This window comes from Phycodurus eques, chromosome 1, assembly GCF_024500275.1.
Source record: "Phycodurus eques isolate BA_2022a chromosome 1, UOR_Pequ_1.1, whole genome shotgun sequence".
Lineage (NCBI taxonomy): Eukaryota > Metazoa > Chordata > Actinopteri > Syngnathiformes > Syngnathidae > Phycodurus > Phycodurus eques.
In genome coordinates, this window is record NC_084525.1 from 20,759,681 (window position 1) to 20,774,919 (window position 15,239).

General features: G+C 40.4%; 1 protein-coding gene across 7 annotated transcripts in view; it reads left to right on the forward strand.

The window, feature by feature from the left end:
- Positions 1 to 15,239, forward strand: part of ubr4 (ubiquitin protein ligase E3 component n-recognin 4) — an 80,034-nt gene that overhangs the window by 14,703 nt on the left and 50,092 nt on the right. For 4 of the 7 annotated variants that reach the window (XM_061682417.1, XM_061682435.1, XM_061682451.1 and 1 more), the window contains exons 9-23: positions 3,721 to 3,845; positions 3,968 to 4,027; positions 4,130 to 4,320; positions 4,645 to 4,744; positions 4,839 to 4,976; positions 5,993 to 6,110; positions 6,912 to 6,950; positions 9,682 to 9,869; positions 9,961 to 10,117; positions 10,196 to 10,281; positions 12,539 to 12,708; positions 12,840 to 13,119; positions 13,297 to 13,429; positions 13,621 to 13,700; positions 13,779 to 13,907. In XM_061682417.1, coding sequence (XP_061538401.1) covers positions 3,721 to 3,845; positions 3,968 to 4,027; positions 4,130 to 4,320; positions 4,645 to 4,744; positions 4,839 to 4,976; positions 5,993 to 6,110; positions 6,912 to 6,950; positions 9,682 to 9,869; positions 9,961 to 10,117; positions 10,196 to 10,281; positions 12,539 to 12,708; positions 12,840 to 13,119; positions 13,297 to 13,429; positions 13,621 to 13,700; positions 13,779 to 13,907 — 1,994 coding nt within the window. The remainder of the gene's footprint in view (positions 1 to 3,720; positions 3,846 to 3,967; positions 4,028 to 4,129; positions 4,321 to 4,644; positions 4,745 to 4,838; positions 4,977 to 5,992; positions 6,111 to 6,911; positions 6,951 to 9,681; positions 9,870 to 9,960; positions 10,118 to 10,195; positions 10,282 to 12,538; positions 12,709 to 12,839; positions 13,120 to 13,296; positions 13,430 to 13,620; positions 13,701 to 13,778; positions 13,908 to 15,239) is intronic. The other 3 variants (XM_061682443.1, XM_061682460.1, XM_061682470.1) reach the window with 1 other exon arrangement.

Genomic DNA, 15,239 nt, shown 5'->3' on the forward strand with positions numbered 1-15,239 from the left:
GAAAGAATACTTCGAGGAGTTGATGAATAAGGAAAATGAGAGCGAAGGAAGTGTAGAAGTGGCAAGTGTGGGGTACCAGGAAGTGGCAATTATTAGTAAGGGGGAAGTTAAAAAGGCATTAAAGAGGTTGAAAAATGGAAAGGCAGTTGGTCCTGATGACATTCCTGTGGAGGTATGGAAGCATCTAGGAGAAGTGGCTGTCGGAGTTTTTTACCAGCTTGTTCAATAGAATTCTAGTGCGTGAGAAGATGCCTTAGGAATGCAGGAAAAGTGTACTGGTGCCCATTTTTAAGAACAGAGGTGACGTGCAGAGCTGTGGCAACTATAGAGGAATAAAGTTGATGAGCCACACAATGAAGTTATGGGAAAGAGTAGTGGAGGCTAGACTCAGAACAGAAGTGAGTATTTGCGAGCAACAGTATGGTTTCATGCCTAGAAAGAGTACCACAGATGCATTATTTGCCTTGAGGATGTTGATGGAAAAGTACAGAGAAGGTCAGAAGGAGCTACATTGTGTCTTTGTAGATCTAGAGAAAGCCTATGACAGAGTACCCAGAGAGGAACTGTGGTACTGCATGCGGGACGTCTGGAGTGGCAGAGAAGTATGTTAGAATAATACAGGACATGTACGAGAGGAGCAGAACAGCGGTGAGGTGTGCTGTAGGTGTGACAGACGAATTTAAGGTGGAGGTGGTACTGCATCAGGGATCAGCCCTGAGCCCCTTCCTTTTTGCAGTGGTGATGGATAGGCTGACAGATGAGGTTAGACTGGAATCCCCGTGGACCATGATGTTTGCAGATGACATTGCGATCTGCAGTGAAAGCAGGGAGTAGCTAGAGGAACAGTTAGAAAGATGGAGGCATGCACTGGAAAGAAGAGGAATGAAGATTAGCCGAATTAAGTGCATGAATGAGAGGGGTGGTGGGGGAAGAGTGAGGCTACAGGGAGAAGAGATAGCAAGGGTGGAGGACTTTAGATACTCGGGGTCAACCGTCCAGAGCAATGGTGAGTGTGGTCAGGAAGTGAAGAAACGGGTCCAAGCATGTTGGAACGGGTGGAGGAAGGTGTCAGGTGTGTTATGTGACAGAGAGTCTCTGTTGGGATGAAGGGCAAAGTTTCTAAAACAGTGGTGAGCCCAGCCATGATGTACGGATTAGAGACAGTGGCACTGAAGAGACAACAGAAAGCAGAGCTGGAGGTGGCAGAAATGAAGATGTTGAGGTTCGCTCTCGGAGTGACCGGGTTGGATAAAATTAGAAATGAGCTCATCAGAGGGACAGCCAAGGTTCGATGTTTTGGAGACAAAGTTAGAGAGAGCAGACTTCGATGGTTTGGACACGAAATAGAGAGTGTATTCGTAGAAGGATGATTAGGATGGAGCTGCCAGGCAAAAGAGCGAGAGGAAGACCAAAGAGAAGGTTGATGGATGTCGCGAGGGAAGACATGAGCAGTTGGTGTTCGGGAGGAGAATGCAGGAGATAGGCTTACATGGAAAAGGATGACAGGCTGTGGTGACCCCGAACGGGACAAGCCGAAAGGAAAAGAAGACGACGACGAGCCTTCATGTTCTTTTTGGTAAGCAGTGGTTTTCACCTTGGAACTTTGCTATGGATGCCAATTTTAGCCGAGTCTCTTCCTTATTGTTGCGTCATAATAAGTTCTCCTGAGTTCCTTTGTGGCCTCCTGGATGAGTCATTGCTCTTCTCTTGGGGTAAATTTTTAGGCCGGCCACTCTGGGGAAGATTCACCACTGTTCCATAATTTCTCCATTTGAGGTTATTGGCTCTGCCTTTGGTTCGCTGGAATCCTAAAGCTTTAGAAATGGCTTTGTAACCCTTTCTAGACTGATACATGGCAATTACTTTCTTGACTTTGTTTGGATTGTGTAATTTTGTTGCAGCTTTTTTTTAGATATTTTGTCAGACTTGATTTTGTTGGGACATTCTGTTTGTGATTTCTTGATTGAACAGATCTTGAGGTAATCAGGCTTGGGTGTAGTAATCAGTGAAAATTAACCAAGAGTTGTGATTAGCCACAATTCATTCATGATTTAACAAGGGTAATTACTTTTTTCACACAGCGCCAGGTAACTGAATAGCTTTTTTTTTCCTTGATGAATGAAATCACCATTTAAAAACAGCATTTTAAGTTTACTTGGGTTATATTTGTTTAATTGTTTGGCACTGTAACCAGTAACTATGGTTTTATTACATGATGTTGTTTGAAGCTAAAATTGCAAAAATTTGATAAATGTCTCTATTTGTGCAAATGTTATATATAAACAAGGCTCAAATTTTTTTTCTTTGACGAGCAGTTTTGCTAATAATTTTTTCATTTGAGCAGCAACTTTCTAATTTTGATGAGCAATCTTTTGCAGCTTAATCGCACAAGAACCTGAAGCAAGGAATTTATGAAACAATGAAAACAACAACATAACGGGGGAGTTGAATTTAGGGCTGCAGCTAACAAATATTTTAGTCCTCTCTAGTATCCTACTGAAAATTCTATCAATCATTTGGATTAACTATATTTTTGCTTGGTTAAAAAACAATTATGAATACAAAACAGAAAATAAGACTTTTCACTTAGTGTACGACTAATTGGTTTCCTTTTTTATATAATCAGCAGTTTTTCTTAAATTCACATTAAACATAAAAGCATTAACAGCCTTTGTGCATCTTCACTTAAGCATTTAGCATTTTGTGACATAAGAAGTATCACCTTTTATTGTCATGAACATGCATGCATGTACACGAAGTTTGTTCTCTGCATTTAACCCATCACAGTGAACACATACACATGTTAGTGGAACACACTGGGGCAGCTGAAGCGCCCGGGCAGCATTTCGGGGTATCAGTGTCTTGCTCAAGGACACCACAGGCGTGAGTCCGGGGGATGTTGGCAGATGGTCCAGTTGGGGTCTTGAACCAAGGTCCCCCACGGTGGCAGGCAATGATCCTAACCATGGGTCACAGCTGGCCCATACATTATACAATACATTAGGTTCATGGCTGTGCATTCATGAGTTTAGATCCGCTGGCTCGGAATAAGCCAAATATTCTTTATACGACTACAACTTTTGGAAGTGTTCAGTTTGTTCAAACTAAAATGAAGAAACCTTAAAATATTTTCCCCCCCCATTAGTCCTCATAATACAGTCGGCGCGATCCCCTCTTGTTGTCATCGCCACGGTAATGAGTGTATCCGGTCACATTTGAGTTGACAGGATAAAGCCCAATGATCGTAAAAAACGGGGTGCAGTGGTATCGGAATACAATATTTTATTGCAGTAGTCTGACATAGTGCAATCGTGAAAGAGCAAATTTGTCTGACATGTTTTTTTTTTTTAATAACTTTATTGGCCGTCAGATATTTACAGTACTACGTCAAAAGACACTCGACAAGGCTAAAAATAAACTAGCGTTTGGATTCAAATATACTGTGTACAATGGCGACGCGGAGTCAATGTCTTGCGCAGCATTGATCGGATCAGCAAATTATGACATTAAAGCCGATCAGCATAAAATGGTTATTATCGGCCAATACCAATCAGGCTGATAAAATCGGTGTAAAGTCTAGTAACAACCAAACAAACTAACACATTTCATATGCATTCAATCCCAGCAGTAATCCTGCCCTCTTGATAATGCGTGCATGTGACAAAGTAAAATGTAATACATGTAAGCGGGGGGGAAAAAAACAACCTTTTCTGGTTTTAGGTGTGAGCGTCGCCACCTGCATGGCCATTCTACAGGTAGGAAGTGGCTTGCAACTTCGCTCTGCCTCCACTGGGACGAAAGAGGAGGACTATGAAAATGACGCAGCGACAATAGTCCAGAAATGTGTGAGTTTTATTACTACATTATTTTTGCCCCTTATTTGTTAGTAAAACGTTATATTTTGCTACAGGGAAGAATTCTTGTGAAGTGTATAATTTGACTCTGATGTGTAATGTGTTTGCAACAGTTGGAGATCTATGAAATGATTGGGCAAGCCATCAGCAATTCTCGCCGAGCTGGCGGAGAGGTTAGTACCAGGCCACTTAATAACACTATAACAGTTATGTTTATATATGAATTTCAGTTGTATGTTGCATTATACTTAATGGTTTGGTGTTGTGTTCTGTAGCATTATCAGAACTTCCAGCTGCTTGGCGCGTGGTGCCTTTTAAACAGCCTATACCTGATTCTTAACCTGAGCCCCACGGCCCTGGCAGATAAAGGCAAAGAGAAAGATCCCTTGGCTGCCTTGCGTGTCCGAGATATTGCTGCTCGCACTAAGGATGGCGCCGGGTCACCGAAATTGGGTCCTGCCAAAGGGTAAATGCCTAGATATGTGATTATAAATATTTATGTTGCAATTTAGTTTTTCTCTGTGCTTTTATGCAGCGTTTTATTTGAAAAAAGGTGATGGAACATAGGAATACTTACATTTATTTTAGCATTGTTAATGTCTACTGATTTTTATAAAAAAAAATAATTTGGTAGAATTTCATCCTTAAGTTCAAATATCTACAGACAATACAAAAAGATGATTGGTTCCTCATTAGTATAGAATCTCAATAGTGGCCACACACAATCAGCTACATTGTCCTTGAAATCCTTATCCTAAATTGTGTACTCGTTCTTCTTATCTTTTTTAAGACACCAAGGATTTGGAGTTTTGTCCGTGATCTTGGCCAACCACGCCATCAAGCTTTTAACATCACTTTTCCAGGATTTGCAAGTTGAGGCCCTGCACAGAGTAAGTTGATTTCTTGTCACAATACACTGGTGCTTTTGTCATGAACATTCAAGGTAATCACCAATCCATGACCCATCCCTCTCTTTCCCTGCAGGGTTGGGCGAGTGATGGTCCACCTGCTGAGCTCAACATCATGGCGCAGAGCACTTCCATCCAGAGGGTCCAAAGGCTCACCGACTCTGTACCGCTGACCAACCTTCTCTTCACCCTTCTCTCCACTGCCTACAAAAAGGTACTATCAATGATGACTGTCACTCCCCTAACTCCTAAAAATGTCATTGTGGCTTAAAGAGAGGTGCTTTCCCAAATAGAGAGATGATGGAGCTCAAAAGTGAAGTGAAAGGATCAGTCATGAATAGAACCATTGAGCTGTCTGAGATAGGCCTTACACGATCAGGATTTTTGGGACCGATCACCGATGCGATCACAAGATGGAGCAATGTGTCTATTTACATGACTTGTTCATTTATTGTATATACTTTTGTACTGTATACTGTATCCATCCATCCATTTTCTGTACAGTTTATCCTCACAACGGTTGCGGGCGTGCTGGCCGTCCCAGCTCAAATTATTCTCTAGCATTTTAGACAAAAGTTAAAACACCAATGACCTCTAGGGGGCATTCAAGTATTGGCCGCTGACATAAATTTAGGACAAATCTTACTCTTAACTTTCTTACTGTCCCAGCTATATGGAAGGGGGGGTGTTGTCCAGAGTTTGAGTCCGTTTGACTTTATTTTATTATTTTTTTTTCCCACGCTGCGCTGCTTGAACGCGACATGATCCTCGTGTACATTCTTCAGGCGCTCGATCAAATTTGTTGTGTTGAAGCATTTAGAGGACGTTCCCCACGACATACTTCAGTTGTGCACAGACTGCAAATAACTTGTGTTGTTTGTCTGAGACACCGCAAAATATTCCCGCACCGACATGTTTTTTCACCGACAAGATTGAAAAACTTTTTTGGCAGTCAGATAGTTACAGTACTGCGCTACAAGACACGTGACAAGGCTAAAAATAAACTAGCTTTTGCATTCATACGTGACGAAGACGCAGAGTTAAATGTCTTGTGTGGATTGATCGGATCGGCGACTTATGACATGAAAGCCGATCAGTCGATCAGCATAAAATGCTAATTATCGACCGATACCGATAACACCGATCGGATCGGCGTAACGTCTAGTCTGAGATGCCCGTCATCCCAGTATGACTGATTTTTTTAGGTTTATTCCCCTTTTCTTCCATTAGGCTTGTGTTCTCCAGCGCCAGAGAAAAGGCTCAGTCAGCAGTGATGCCAGTGCTTCCACTGATTCTAACACCTACTATGAGGATGACTTCAGCAGCACTGAAGAGGACAGCAGCCAAGGTAAATTGTGCTGAGCACCTCGGTAAGCTTCAGCACAACATCCACCAGATACCATATCAGGTTTGCAAAACAATAAAAGATTACACCTTTGACACACACCTCAACTCAAACATTTTTTTGTATTATAGTTGAATAAAGATTACACCTTTGGCCTTTCTATTCTGCACACCTTTGACACACATCTCAACGCAAAAAAATGTTTGTATTATAGTTGAATAAATTGAATGAGATTACTTAAATAGAAACAAGGGTATTAACATTTTTATATATTAACTCAAATCACTGCCACATATTTTATGACAGATGTAGAGCAGTAGCTGGCACTTGCAACTGTAGATAACTGCTGAATGAATGTAGTGCATTAGCTTTCAGAGCTATTAAGAGTTAAGGGTTAGACTACTTAATGTAGTGCATTCACAATCCTGAATTGTAAATGGACATGGGGATTTAAAGTTCTAATACAGATAGTCACAGCTGTCTCATCTAACGTGGGAATTGCTATAACATTGTACAAACCAGCTAGTCAATATCTTAAAAGTTCGGTGTAATGCCTTTAAAGTATCCCCTCAGAATTGTCTCCACCAAAGCTTGTAGGCAGGTGCAAAAAGGAAAGCCTTGGCTGGGTTTGGTCTTTGTGCTATTGTCAGTGTGTGCAGCTTTTTGAAAATAATGTGAGCCACGGCTATCTGTGGAGAGCAGTGAGAAAAATAAACACATGCCGCACACTCACAAAAATGTCTAACATTTTTGTCCAGTCACCCTATATGATAGTGCAGTTGACAGTGTCTACTATCTCGGCAGAGAGAAGACAGGAGAAGACAAGTGCAGCTTGTGTCTCAGGTCAGCAGTTTTCTGTCCTCGGGTCAAAAGACTTGGTGTACACTTCACTGTCCTACACTCATTTTGTTATTGTATGTCTCACTATGTGGGCTATGATCTACAGCTACATTAGCTAAGAGCCACAGAGGAAGGAACTTTGGCAAAATGTCAGTTGTGTGAAGGGTGCCTTTTGTTATAATTGGCCGAATTTGATAAACATTTTTTTGTCAAAGAGATTCATCTGTGGTTCAACATGCTTCAAAGGATAATACCAGTGGTCTAATTATGTGGGTCCTCAGAACATGGTTTGTAACCGCACTGGGTGCCTGATGGAAACGAATCTGTGCTTTCATACCTTCTTTTCTGCCTTTTCTCTGTATGGTCACTTTTGTAATGCCGTTTAAGGTAAGTCATACAAAGCTTCAGTAGCCGTTCTTTTTGCCGGACAGTAAAGACTGCGTAAGCATTGTATTAATGTTATATATTTTTTTAATTTTCTTTTGCAAGCATAAAAATGTGTGGTAATTTTGGCAAGTTCTCTTCATTTTTTTGGTCATATTTTTTTAAATGCACACTGCATTATGGGTCGTACATGTCTAAAGTATTGACAATACAAAAATAATGTAGAACCCACTTCAAATCAGTGGTATTATTCTTGAACATGACGAATTCAACTTGTGCTTCTACTGTGCGCTTAAGTATACTATGCTGCGTCTCACTGACATCTGACAAGTTATACTTACTCTATGTTGCATGCAACTGTGAATATCTACTTAAAGCTACGAGTGTGTAATTAGCTAGAACCTTTTTGTCTTTCTGTGTTACTGCACTTAAAGCTTGAAAGTAAGGGGTCCGGTAGTCCACATCCAGAGTCCTTTGAGGCCTTTTAAAATGCACAGCGTTATCTCTACTATTCAATTTACAGTTCAATGCGCTCCAGAGTCATCAATTCATCCATTCTCTGAACTGCTTATCCTCACTCGGGTTGCGGGTGTGGTCGAGCCTATCCCAGTTGACTTTGGGTGAAAGTCAGCGTGCACCCTGAACTGGTAGTTAGCCAATCGCAGGGCGCACATAAACAAACATTCACCCTCAGATTCACAACTACGGACAATTTAGTCTTCGATTACCTACTATGCATATTTTTGGAAAGGTGGAGAAAACTGAAGTGTCCAGAGAAAACCCACGCAGGCACGTGGAGAACATGCAAATTCCACACAGGAATGCCGGGTTTGAACCCATGACCTCGCAGATGTGCTAACCAGTCGTTCACCGTGCTGCCCTCCAAAGTCAGGATAGAAAAAATATTTGGAAAACCGAGTCTGTGTGTGGGGTGGGTCATTCCATTTTACATGGATTGGGGTCCAGTCTCATCACCATGCTATTATTTTGATCAAAGAGACCCCAACTTTTGCATTGAATCTGGGCATCTTGATTTTGGATTATCAGTTACGAAATTCTACATCTTTAGAGAAACCCACTTCCTGCATATGCCTCGTCACAGAACGTTTAGACAAAAAATCCTGCGTTTATTCATTTACCCACTAAAATGTTATGCTTTCCCGACCACGATCGCCCAACGAATTGTCAGACAAATATGTACTTTTTGTATCCACATGGGCAATGAAAATGTAACTTGTCAGAATTTACTCTGTTAAAAATCTATATATTCAGCCAAGTAATTGGTTTTAGTCCATAGCAGAGTTTACTGTGTGACTTCTGTCTTTGTAATCTCGCTAGGTTCACTGTGTATCCAGTGGTTAAATATGAAAGCTTGCTGGCTTCTTTGGTAGTCTTTATATTTATATACACTCTGCAGAAAATACAATAGTTTAACAGTTTATGCTGTTGCTGTATCTTTTGGAGAGCAGTATCACATATATTTTATCATGTTTGAAAGAAGTGAACGGTGGTAGTGTTGGTCTCACTTGCGTCTTTTACACCGAGACGTGTGACATTGTCCTAATGCATGTTAACAAGACAAAAATGCTTTCAAAACCAGCACGCCTAAGCATGCAGTCATATGTCTATCTGGCCACCTGTAATCATTGCCATTGATGAGTACCTGCAAATGTTCTGTCATTTACAGTGCCACAGACATGCTGCTACTAATACCTCATTAACTGAGTTTAGCCTTGAATAGGTGTTGCATTCTGTTGCCCCTTTCTTTGGTGCAATAGTGTAAAAATCCTCGGCCTGAAAAAGATGTTGCGTGTGTGCTGATTGTCATTCACATCTTAGATAAAAACTAGATAAAAATAAATAAACCCATTGTTATTCATAAATGGAAATAATTAATCAAACATATATATAATACAGTATATATATCTATATATATTTAATAATCAATGAATTAAGGCACGATTGAATTGGCAATTTTGAATTCTATAAAAATGTATAAGCTTTCTGAAAGTGAATCATTGTGGGCTCAAGTTAACAAAGCTGGGAAAAGACACCACATGAATCATGACCGCTTTCCGATATTACCCATTTTTACCAAGAGTGTATGACTGTAAGGTTGATGGCAAAATTTTTCTCTTCAGGCCCATTTCGTTTTACCTCCCCTTTAAGTGGATATTCACCGATAAATGTTCTTTTACTTTTTACAGTTTCTTGTCCACCACTTGCAGTTTTGTAGGTGAAACGAGATAGTTTAAAGTTTGACTCTACCACCACTCCATAAATACCTGTGAAGTATTGGGGAAACTTCCCTCTACACAAAATGGTCATAGACACGTGTTTTCCATTGCAGACGATGACAGTGAACCCATCCTCGGACTTTGGTTTGAAGAGACTATTTCACCCACCAAAGACAAAGTAGCCCCCCCACCGCCTCCACCCCCCCCTCCCCTGGAGACCTCTCCCAGACTAAAGAGCCCCAGCAAGCAGAACCCAAGCGAGAATGGAAACATTTTGGCGGGTCGCAAAGATCCAGAGCTTGTGAGTTTATTTATTTTTTAAATGCACAAAGGTTGACTTGCACAGCCCAAGTTAATCTTATTAAATATCTAATTTTTATTTGTCCCTCCAGTTCCTCAGTTTGGCCTCTAGCATTTTGAACTTCATCACCACCTCCATGCTCAAGTCCAGGAACAACTTTATCCGCAACTACCTAAGTGTATCTCTAACAGAGCAACACATGGCAACATTAGCCACCATCATCAAAGATGTGGACAAAGATGTAAAAGGTATGGTTAAAAAATGCTGCTCTGAATGAAAATTCCTCTTATTGGTCTGTTTGCTATACAATATTTATTTCCCCTCAGGGTCCTCAGATGAAGCCTTTTCTTTAGCTCTGTATCACTTCAACCACACCCTGGTAACATCAGATCTGCCATCCCCATCCCTGCAGGTAAGAGAGAGTACAAGCCTACAATTATTTTAAAACATTTTTCTACCCACACTATAAAGTACAATATACAGGCAATACATTAGGAGTGTCAAAAGCTTAATTAAGTTAGGTAGTTCAATCCAAAAAGTGACACTGGTAGAGGTGCACACACACTCAGAGAAAAAAAATAAAAAATACACAATAAATAAATTCATTAGCGGTCAAACGTTTTAGAACACTCACATTTTGTTCTTATTATTTGTTTCATGTCCTCACCGGGTGTGCCCCCCCCACCCACAAACAAGGACATGATTTGACCGTTGTAACATTACTTGTGGTCAAATATCTAGACTAACTATTGTTCTGCTGTGGTTCGCACCCCTAGGTCCGTGTCCGGTCTGTCCCCTAAAACCCTTTTCTGTCAGGCTCCATTTTCAATAAATGTTGGAGTATTTCAAACTCCCCTGGTGCTCAGCAAAACTGTTCCAGCACAAAGGGCATACAGATCTACCATTCTGCATGGCCACCCATATTTTTCCAGAACAGATAAATTATTCAAGTTACAAAAGAAATCATTAAATCAATCCACAAACAAAAATGTATTCTAAACCATTGACTCATTTAAGTAGCCACTGTGGGCAAATATAACAGCTGAAGGCATTATCTTGAAAATGGAAATCAAATAGTCCTCAGAAGGTGATTCTCAACTCAGTTGTTGAAGTTCCCAAACTGTGTGGCTAGTCATTTTAGTTTTTTAGTTTATTTGTTTTCACCGTCTGGAATATACCACTTACCTTAGTTTGTACCATTTCAAGCTATTCGTTGGACTTGAACTGCTTGACTTTTAATTAAAAAAAAAAAAAAAAAAATTGTCATATTCTAAAAAGTTTGATTGGTCAAAAGGCATAGTTTCCAGACTTGAACTTCAAACTGGACAAAGGAGTGAAAGCAACACAACCTACAAGTGCCACACGTTTTACCTCTCCTTTAATTGGGTATTCATAATCTATTCTGGATCTTTTTTGTGTTGGCGGTGTGTTTTGGGTCATTGTCTTGTTGCATGATGAAGAGTCTCCTGATTAGTTTCGATGCATTTTTCTGTAAATTGCCAGACAAAATGGTTTTGTAGACTTCAGAATTAATTCTGCTGCTCCCATCATGAGTTGCATCATCAATAAAGTCTCGGGAGCCCGTTCAGAAGCAGCCATGCATGCCCAAGCCATTACTTTACCTCCAACATGCTTCACAGATGAGCTTGTGTTTTGGATTATAAGGAGATCCTTTATTTCTCCATACTTTGGACTTTCCATCACTTTGGCAGAGATTAATCTTGGTCTCATCAGTCCATAAAACTTTGTTCCTAAACCTATGTGGCTCATCTCTGTACTTCTTTGCAAAATCCAATCAGGCTTTCCGATTCTCTTTGCTGATGAGTGGTTTGCATCTTGTGGTATGAACTGTATATTTCTTCTCTCGAAGTCAGTGGATTGTGATACCTTCACCCCTGCCCTGTGGAGCTTGGCAGTGATGTCACTGACTGTTGTCTTTGGGTGTTTCTTCACAGCTTTCACAATGTTTCTGTCATCAACTGCTGTTGATACCCTTGGCCGACCTGTTCGATGTCTGTTGCCATTACACCAGTAGTTTCTTTTTCAGGACATTCCAAATTGTTGTATTGGCTATGCCCAATATTTGTGCACTAGCTCTAATTGTTTTTCCCTCTTCTCTCAGCTTCAAAATGGTTTGCTTTTCTCCCATAGACAGCGCTCTGATCTTCATGTTTTCTTAACAGAAAAGGCTATGTTCACAGGTGAAACCCAAAGCCAAAAACAAGCACTATCTAATGTTTAAGCAATCAATCTAAAAGGCAACACCTCAGCAACTGGAAACACTCATCAGTCACATTTTACAATACTTTTTCTCACTTGAAAAGTGGGTGGGTTAAAAAAAAAAAGGTGCTCTGTCCTGAGTTGGTTAACACATCTAGATGTAAATACCAAGAAAGAAAAGCTATAATTCTGAACTTTTGTCTCATATTCATCTTTTCATCTGAGACCCAAATGTCTTCAGGATACAACAAAAACAAAGGAATTGACCTTGCTGTTCAAATACCTTTGGAAGGGACTGTATATAATGTATGAATACTGAAATAAATGAAGTTTTCTGCCATATTCTAATGTATTATCTACCTGTACACTGACAACATACTTTGTTTTGGAAAACAACTTATTTCAGTGCATACGAAGTCTTACCACTGTGTTTCTTTTTTTTTTCTTAGAACACCCTTCTTCAGCAACTTGGTGTTGCGCCCTTTTCAGAGGGTCCCTGGCCTTTATACATTCACCCTCAGTCACTTTCAGTTCTGTCCAGGCTCCTCCTCATCTGGCAGCACAAAGCCAGCATGCAAGGACAGCCGGATGTGCCTGAGTGTATGAAAGTCTGGGAAAGGTAATGTTACTGTTATGTTTTCGGAGGTTTTTAAGCCCAACCTCAAACTCATCACGACAAAACAGCAAGAGCCATTGAAACCCCAATGTAGCAACAATGACTTATGATCACTCGCTTTATCTCTCTCATAGATTTTTGGGAACACTGAAGCAGCACATCATTCAGGGAGCTATTCACGGAGAGGATGACCTTAATGTTGAACACCTTCAACTCATGCTACTACTTTTCCACAACCTGTCGGAACGTGGCAGATGGACAGTCCTTACTTTGGTCACCCAGGCAATCAGTGAAGTGGCACTGAGCAAAGATAGCCAATTGAAGGCTGTGCCCCTCAACCTGGCTCGCCTGCTACTGGTTTTTGACTACCTGCTGCGCCACTACTCAAAGGCCCCCTTGTACCTTTTTGAACAGGTAGATCCTGTATTTATCTCTGAATACCTTGTATATTGATAGTGTTAGCTTTTCTTAGTGATGACTAACCAAGGTATATGTCTATGGTTATCGTTTTGTTTTTCTTGTACCAGTTTATTTGAATATTTGCGCCATAATGGGAGATATTTAGCTTTTCCCAATGATACTCATTTCTAGGTGCAGTACAATCTCCTCACCCCTCCATCAACCGGGCCAAGTTCTCTCCAGGATGTTGGCAAGCGCAACAGTCTTCCGCTTTACTATGGCTTTAAGGAGGTGGAGGAGAACTGGTCCAAGCACTGTCCAACCAGTAAGTGCAGGAGCCAAAATCATTTCCATCACAAGCTACATAGTCCAAGAATAGGATTCGGGTAAAACACAAATGTGAGCTAGTTGTATAAATAAGCAGCAAAGGTCTTGCAGCCTATTTGGATTTCATTTTAAAAATGGTGCTCCACAATAATCTAACAATATTATGGTATGTTTTTGCCCTTTTTCTAGATTCAAATGCTCAGCCCAAATTCTACTGTGTTTTATCCCCTGAGGCATCTGAAGATGATATCAGCAGACTAGACACCAAGGTGAGGCCGTTGTTCTTGTGTTGTTCTCAAGGAAATGTGACAAAGCCTTTCAGTGTGCATATTATTTCTTTTTGATAGGCGTTTCCAAAACTGTTCAATGGAGCAGTGAAATATGATGAACTTTATGCTTGGCTGATCTCACTCCTGGCAGCAGGCTCTCAGTTTGACACAGCAAGAAGACAGGAGAACAAGCCCATTTCTCCAATGGTGAGAGCAAATGCTTACAGAATGGAAGCACAAAGTTGCTCACAAACTCCTTATTTAATCTTGCGTGAAAATCCGCATGTTACTCGCATGCAAATCATATACCTATGTCAGACTTTACAGGATTGACTGAAATTTTGCATTATATGCTAATATTGTCATTGGCTATAATGTCATAATTTGCAGTCATTGATCGGATCTGCGAATTAAGGGATAGTGCAGACATAATCTCGTTTACTACAGAGATGTTCTGCACTGCCGTTGTGTAGGTTGGAGTCTGAAAGCCAGTCTATTTTTAGAACAGTCGCGTGTCTTGTGAGCGAAAACCTTTACCCTTCCAGGCAGAAGTTCTGCCACCGCATCCTTGACCATCCATTAATGCGGTTAAAAAAGGCTGAAAATCATTGTATTTTCATCAAAAAATGCTATCTACATTTTGTATGTTATTGAATTGTAGCATCTCTTTAAGACGAATTGTTAATGTAGCCGTAATCCCGACAAAATAGCTGTCCTCGCTAGGCAGAAGATCCACCTACTTACATTCAGCCAATCACAGATGCGATTCGCAGGCGAGCGCAATGTTTATGAAATAACATGGAAGTAGGCGTGATGTCGGCGGACAAAACGTTTGCCAAACGAGGACTAAACAGTCAGACTGGCTCCTAAGAAAAGGGAAACCACTATCGATGGTGTTAGGTAGCACTTGTCATAGATGAGCAGAAAGATCGGTTTTGCTGTCGCGTTGTTGCCTCTGTGCATCATGTGATGCAAGTAAGGTATGCTACTGTATTGTAATGTTGTTGTTTTTTTGTTCTTTAATACAACAACAAAAAATGAGAAGGCCCTTGCAGGTGATTGCGTGAGTGAGGCAATCAAAAAGTGATCAAAATAATTAAAATAAATTTGCAGCAAATTGGCAAAAAGAACAATCTTTTAAATGACAATGTGACATCCCATTTTCTGAATTATTTTTTTGGGAACAGAAAAAGACAACTTTCCCTGGATCAGTTTGTTGTGCCAAAATCATCCAATGAATTGGAAAATAAACAAAAGAGAAAACACCTGAAGCAGAATTTCCCCATGTTATTATGGAAGAAGATTCTTCTTCAATGAGCAGCTGAAGTCCTCATCTTTCCCCTCCTTAGTTAAAGTTAATGAGCAATAAGCAGTTAGCATGTTTATTTAGTGCGTCATTTATTTCTAATCGTGTTTTCACTTCTTCCTATATTGCACAATATTTTTAACCGTACACTGATTAAAACATGGTGTAAATTAGTTTGGGGGCTGGAATGCATTGATTGTATTTCTATTAATTTCAGTGGGAAACATAGATTT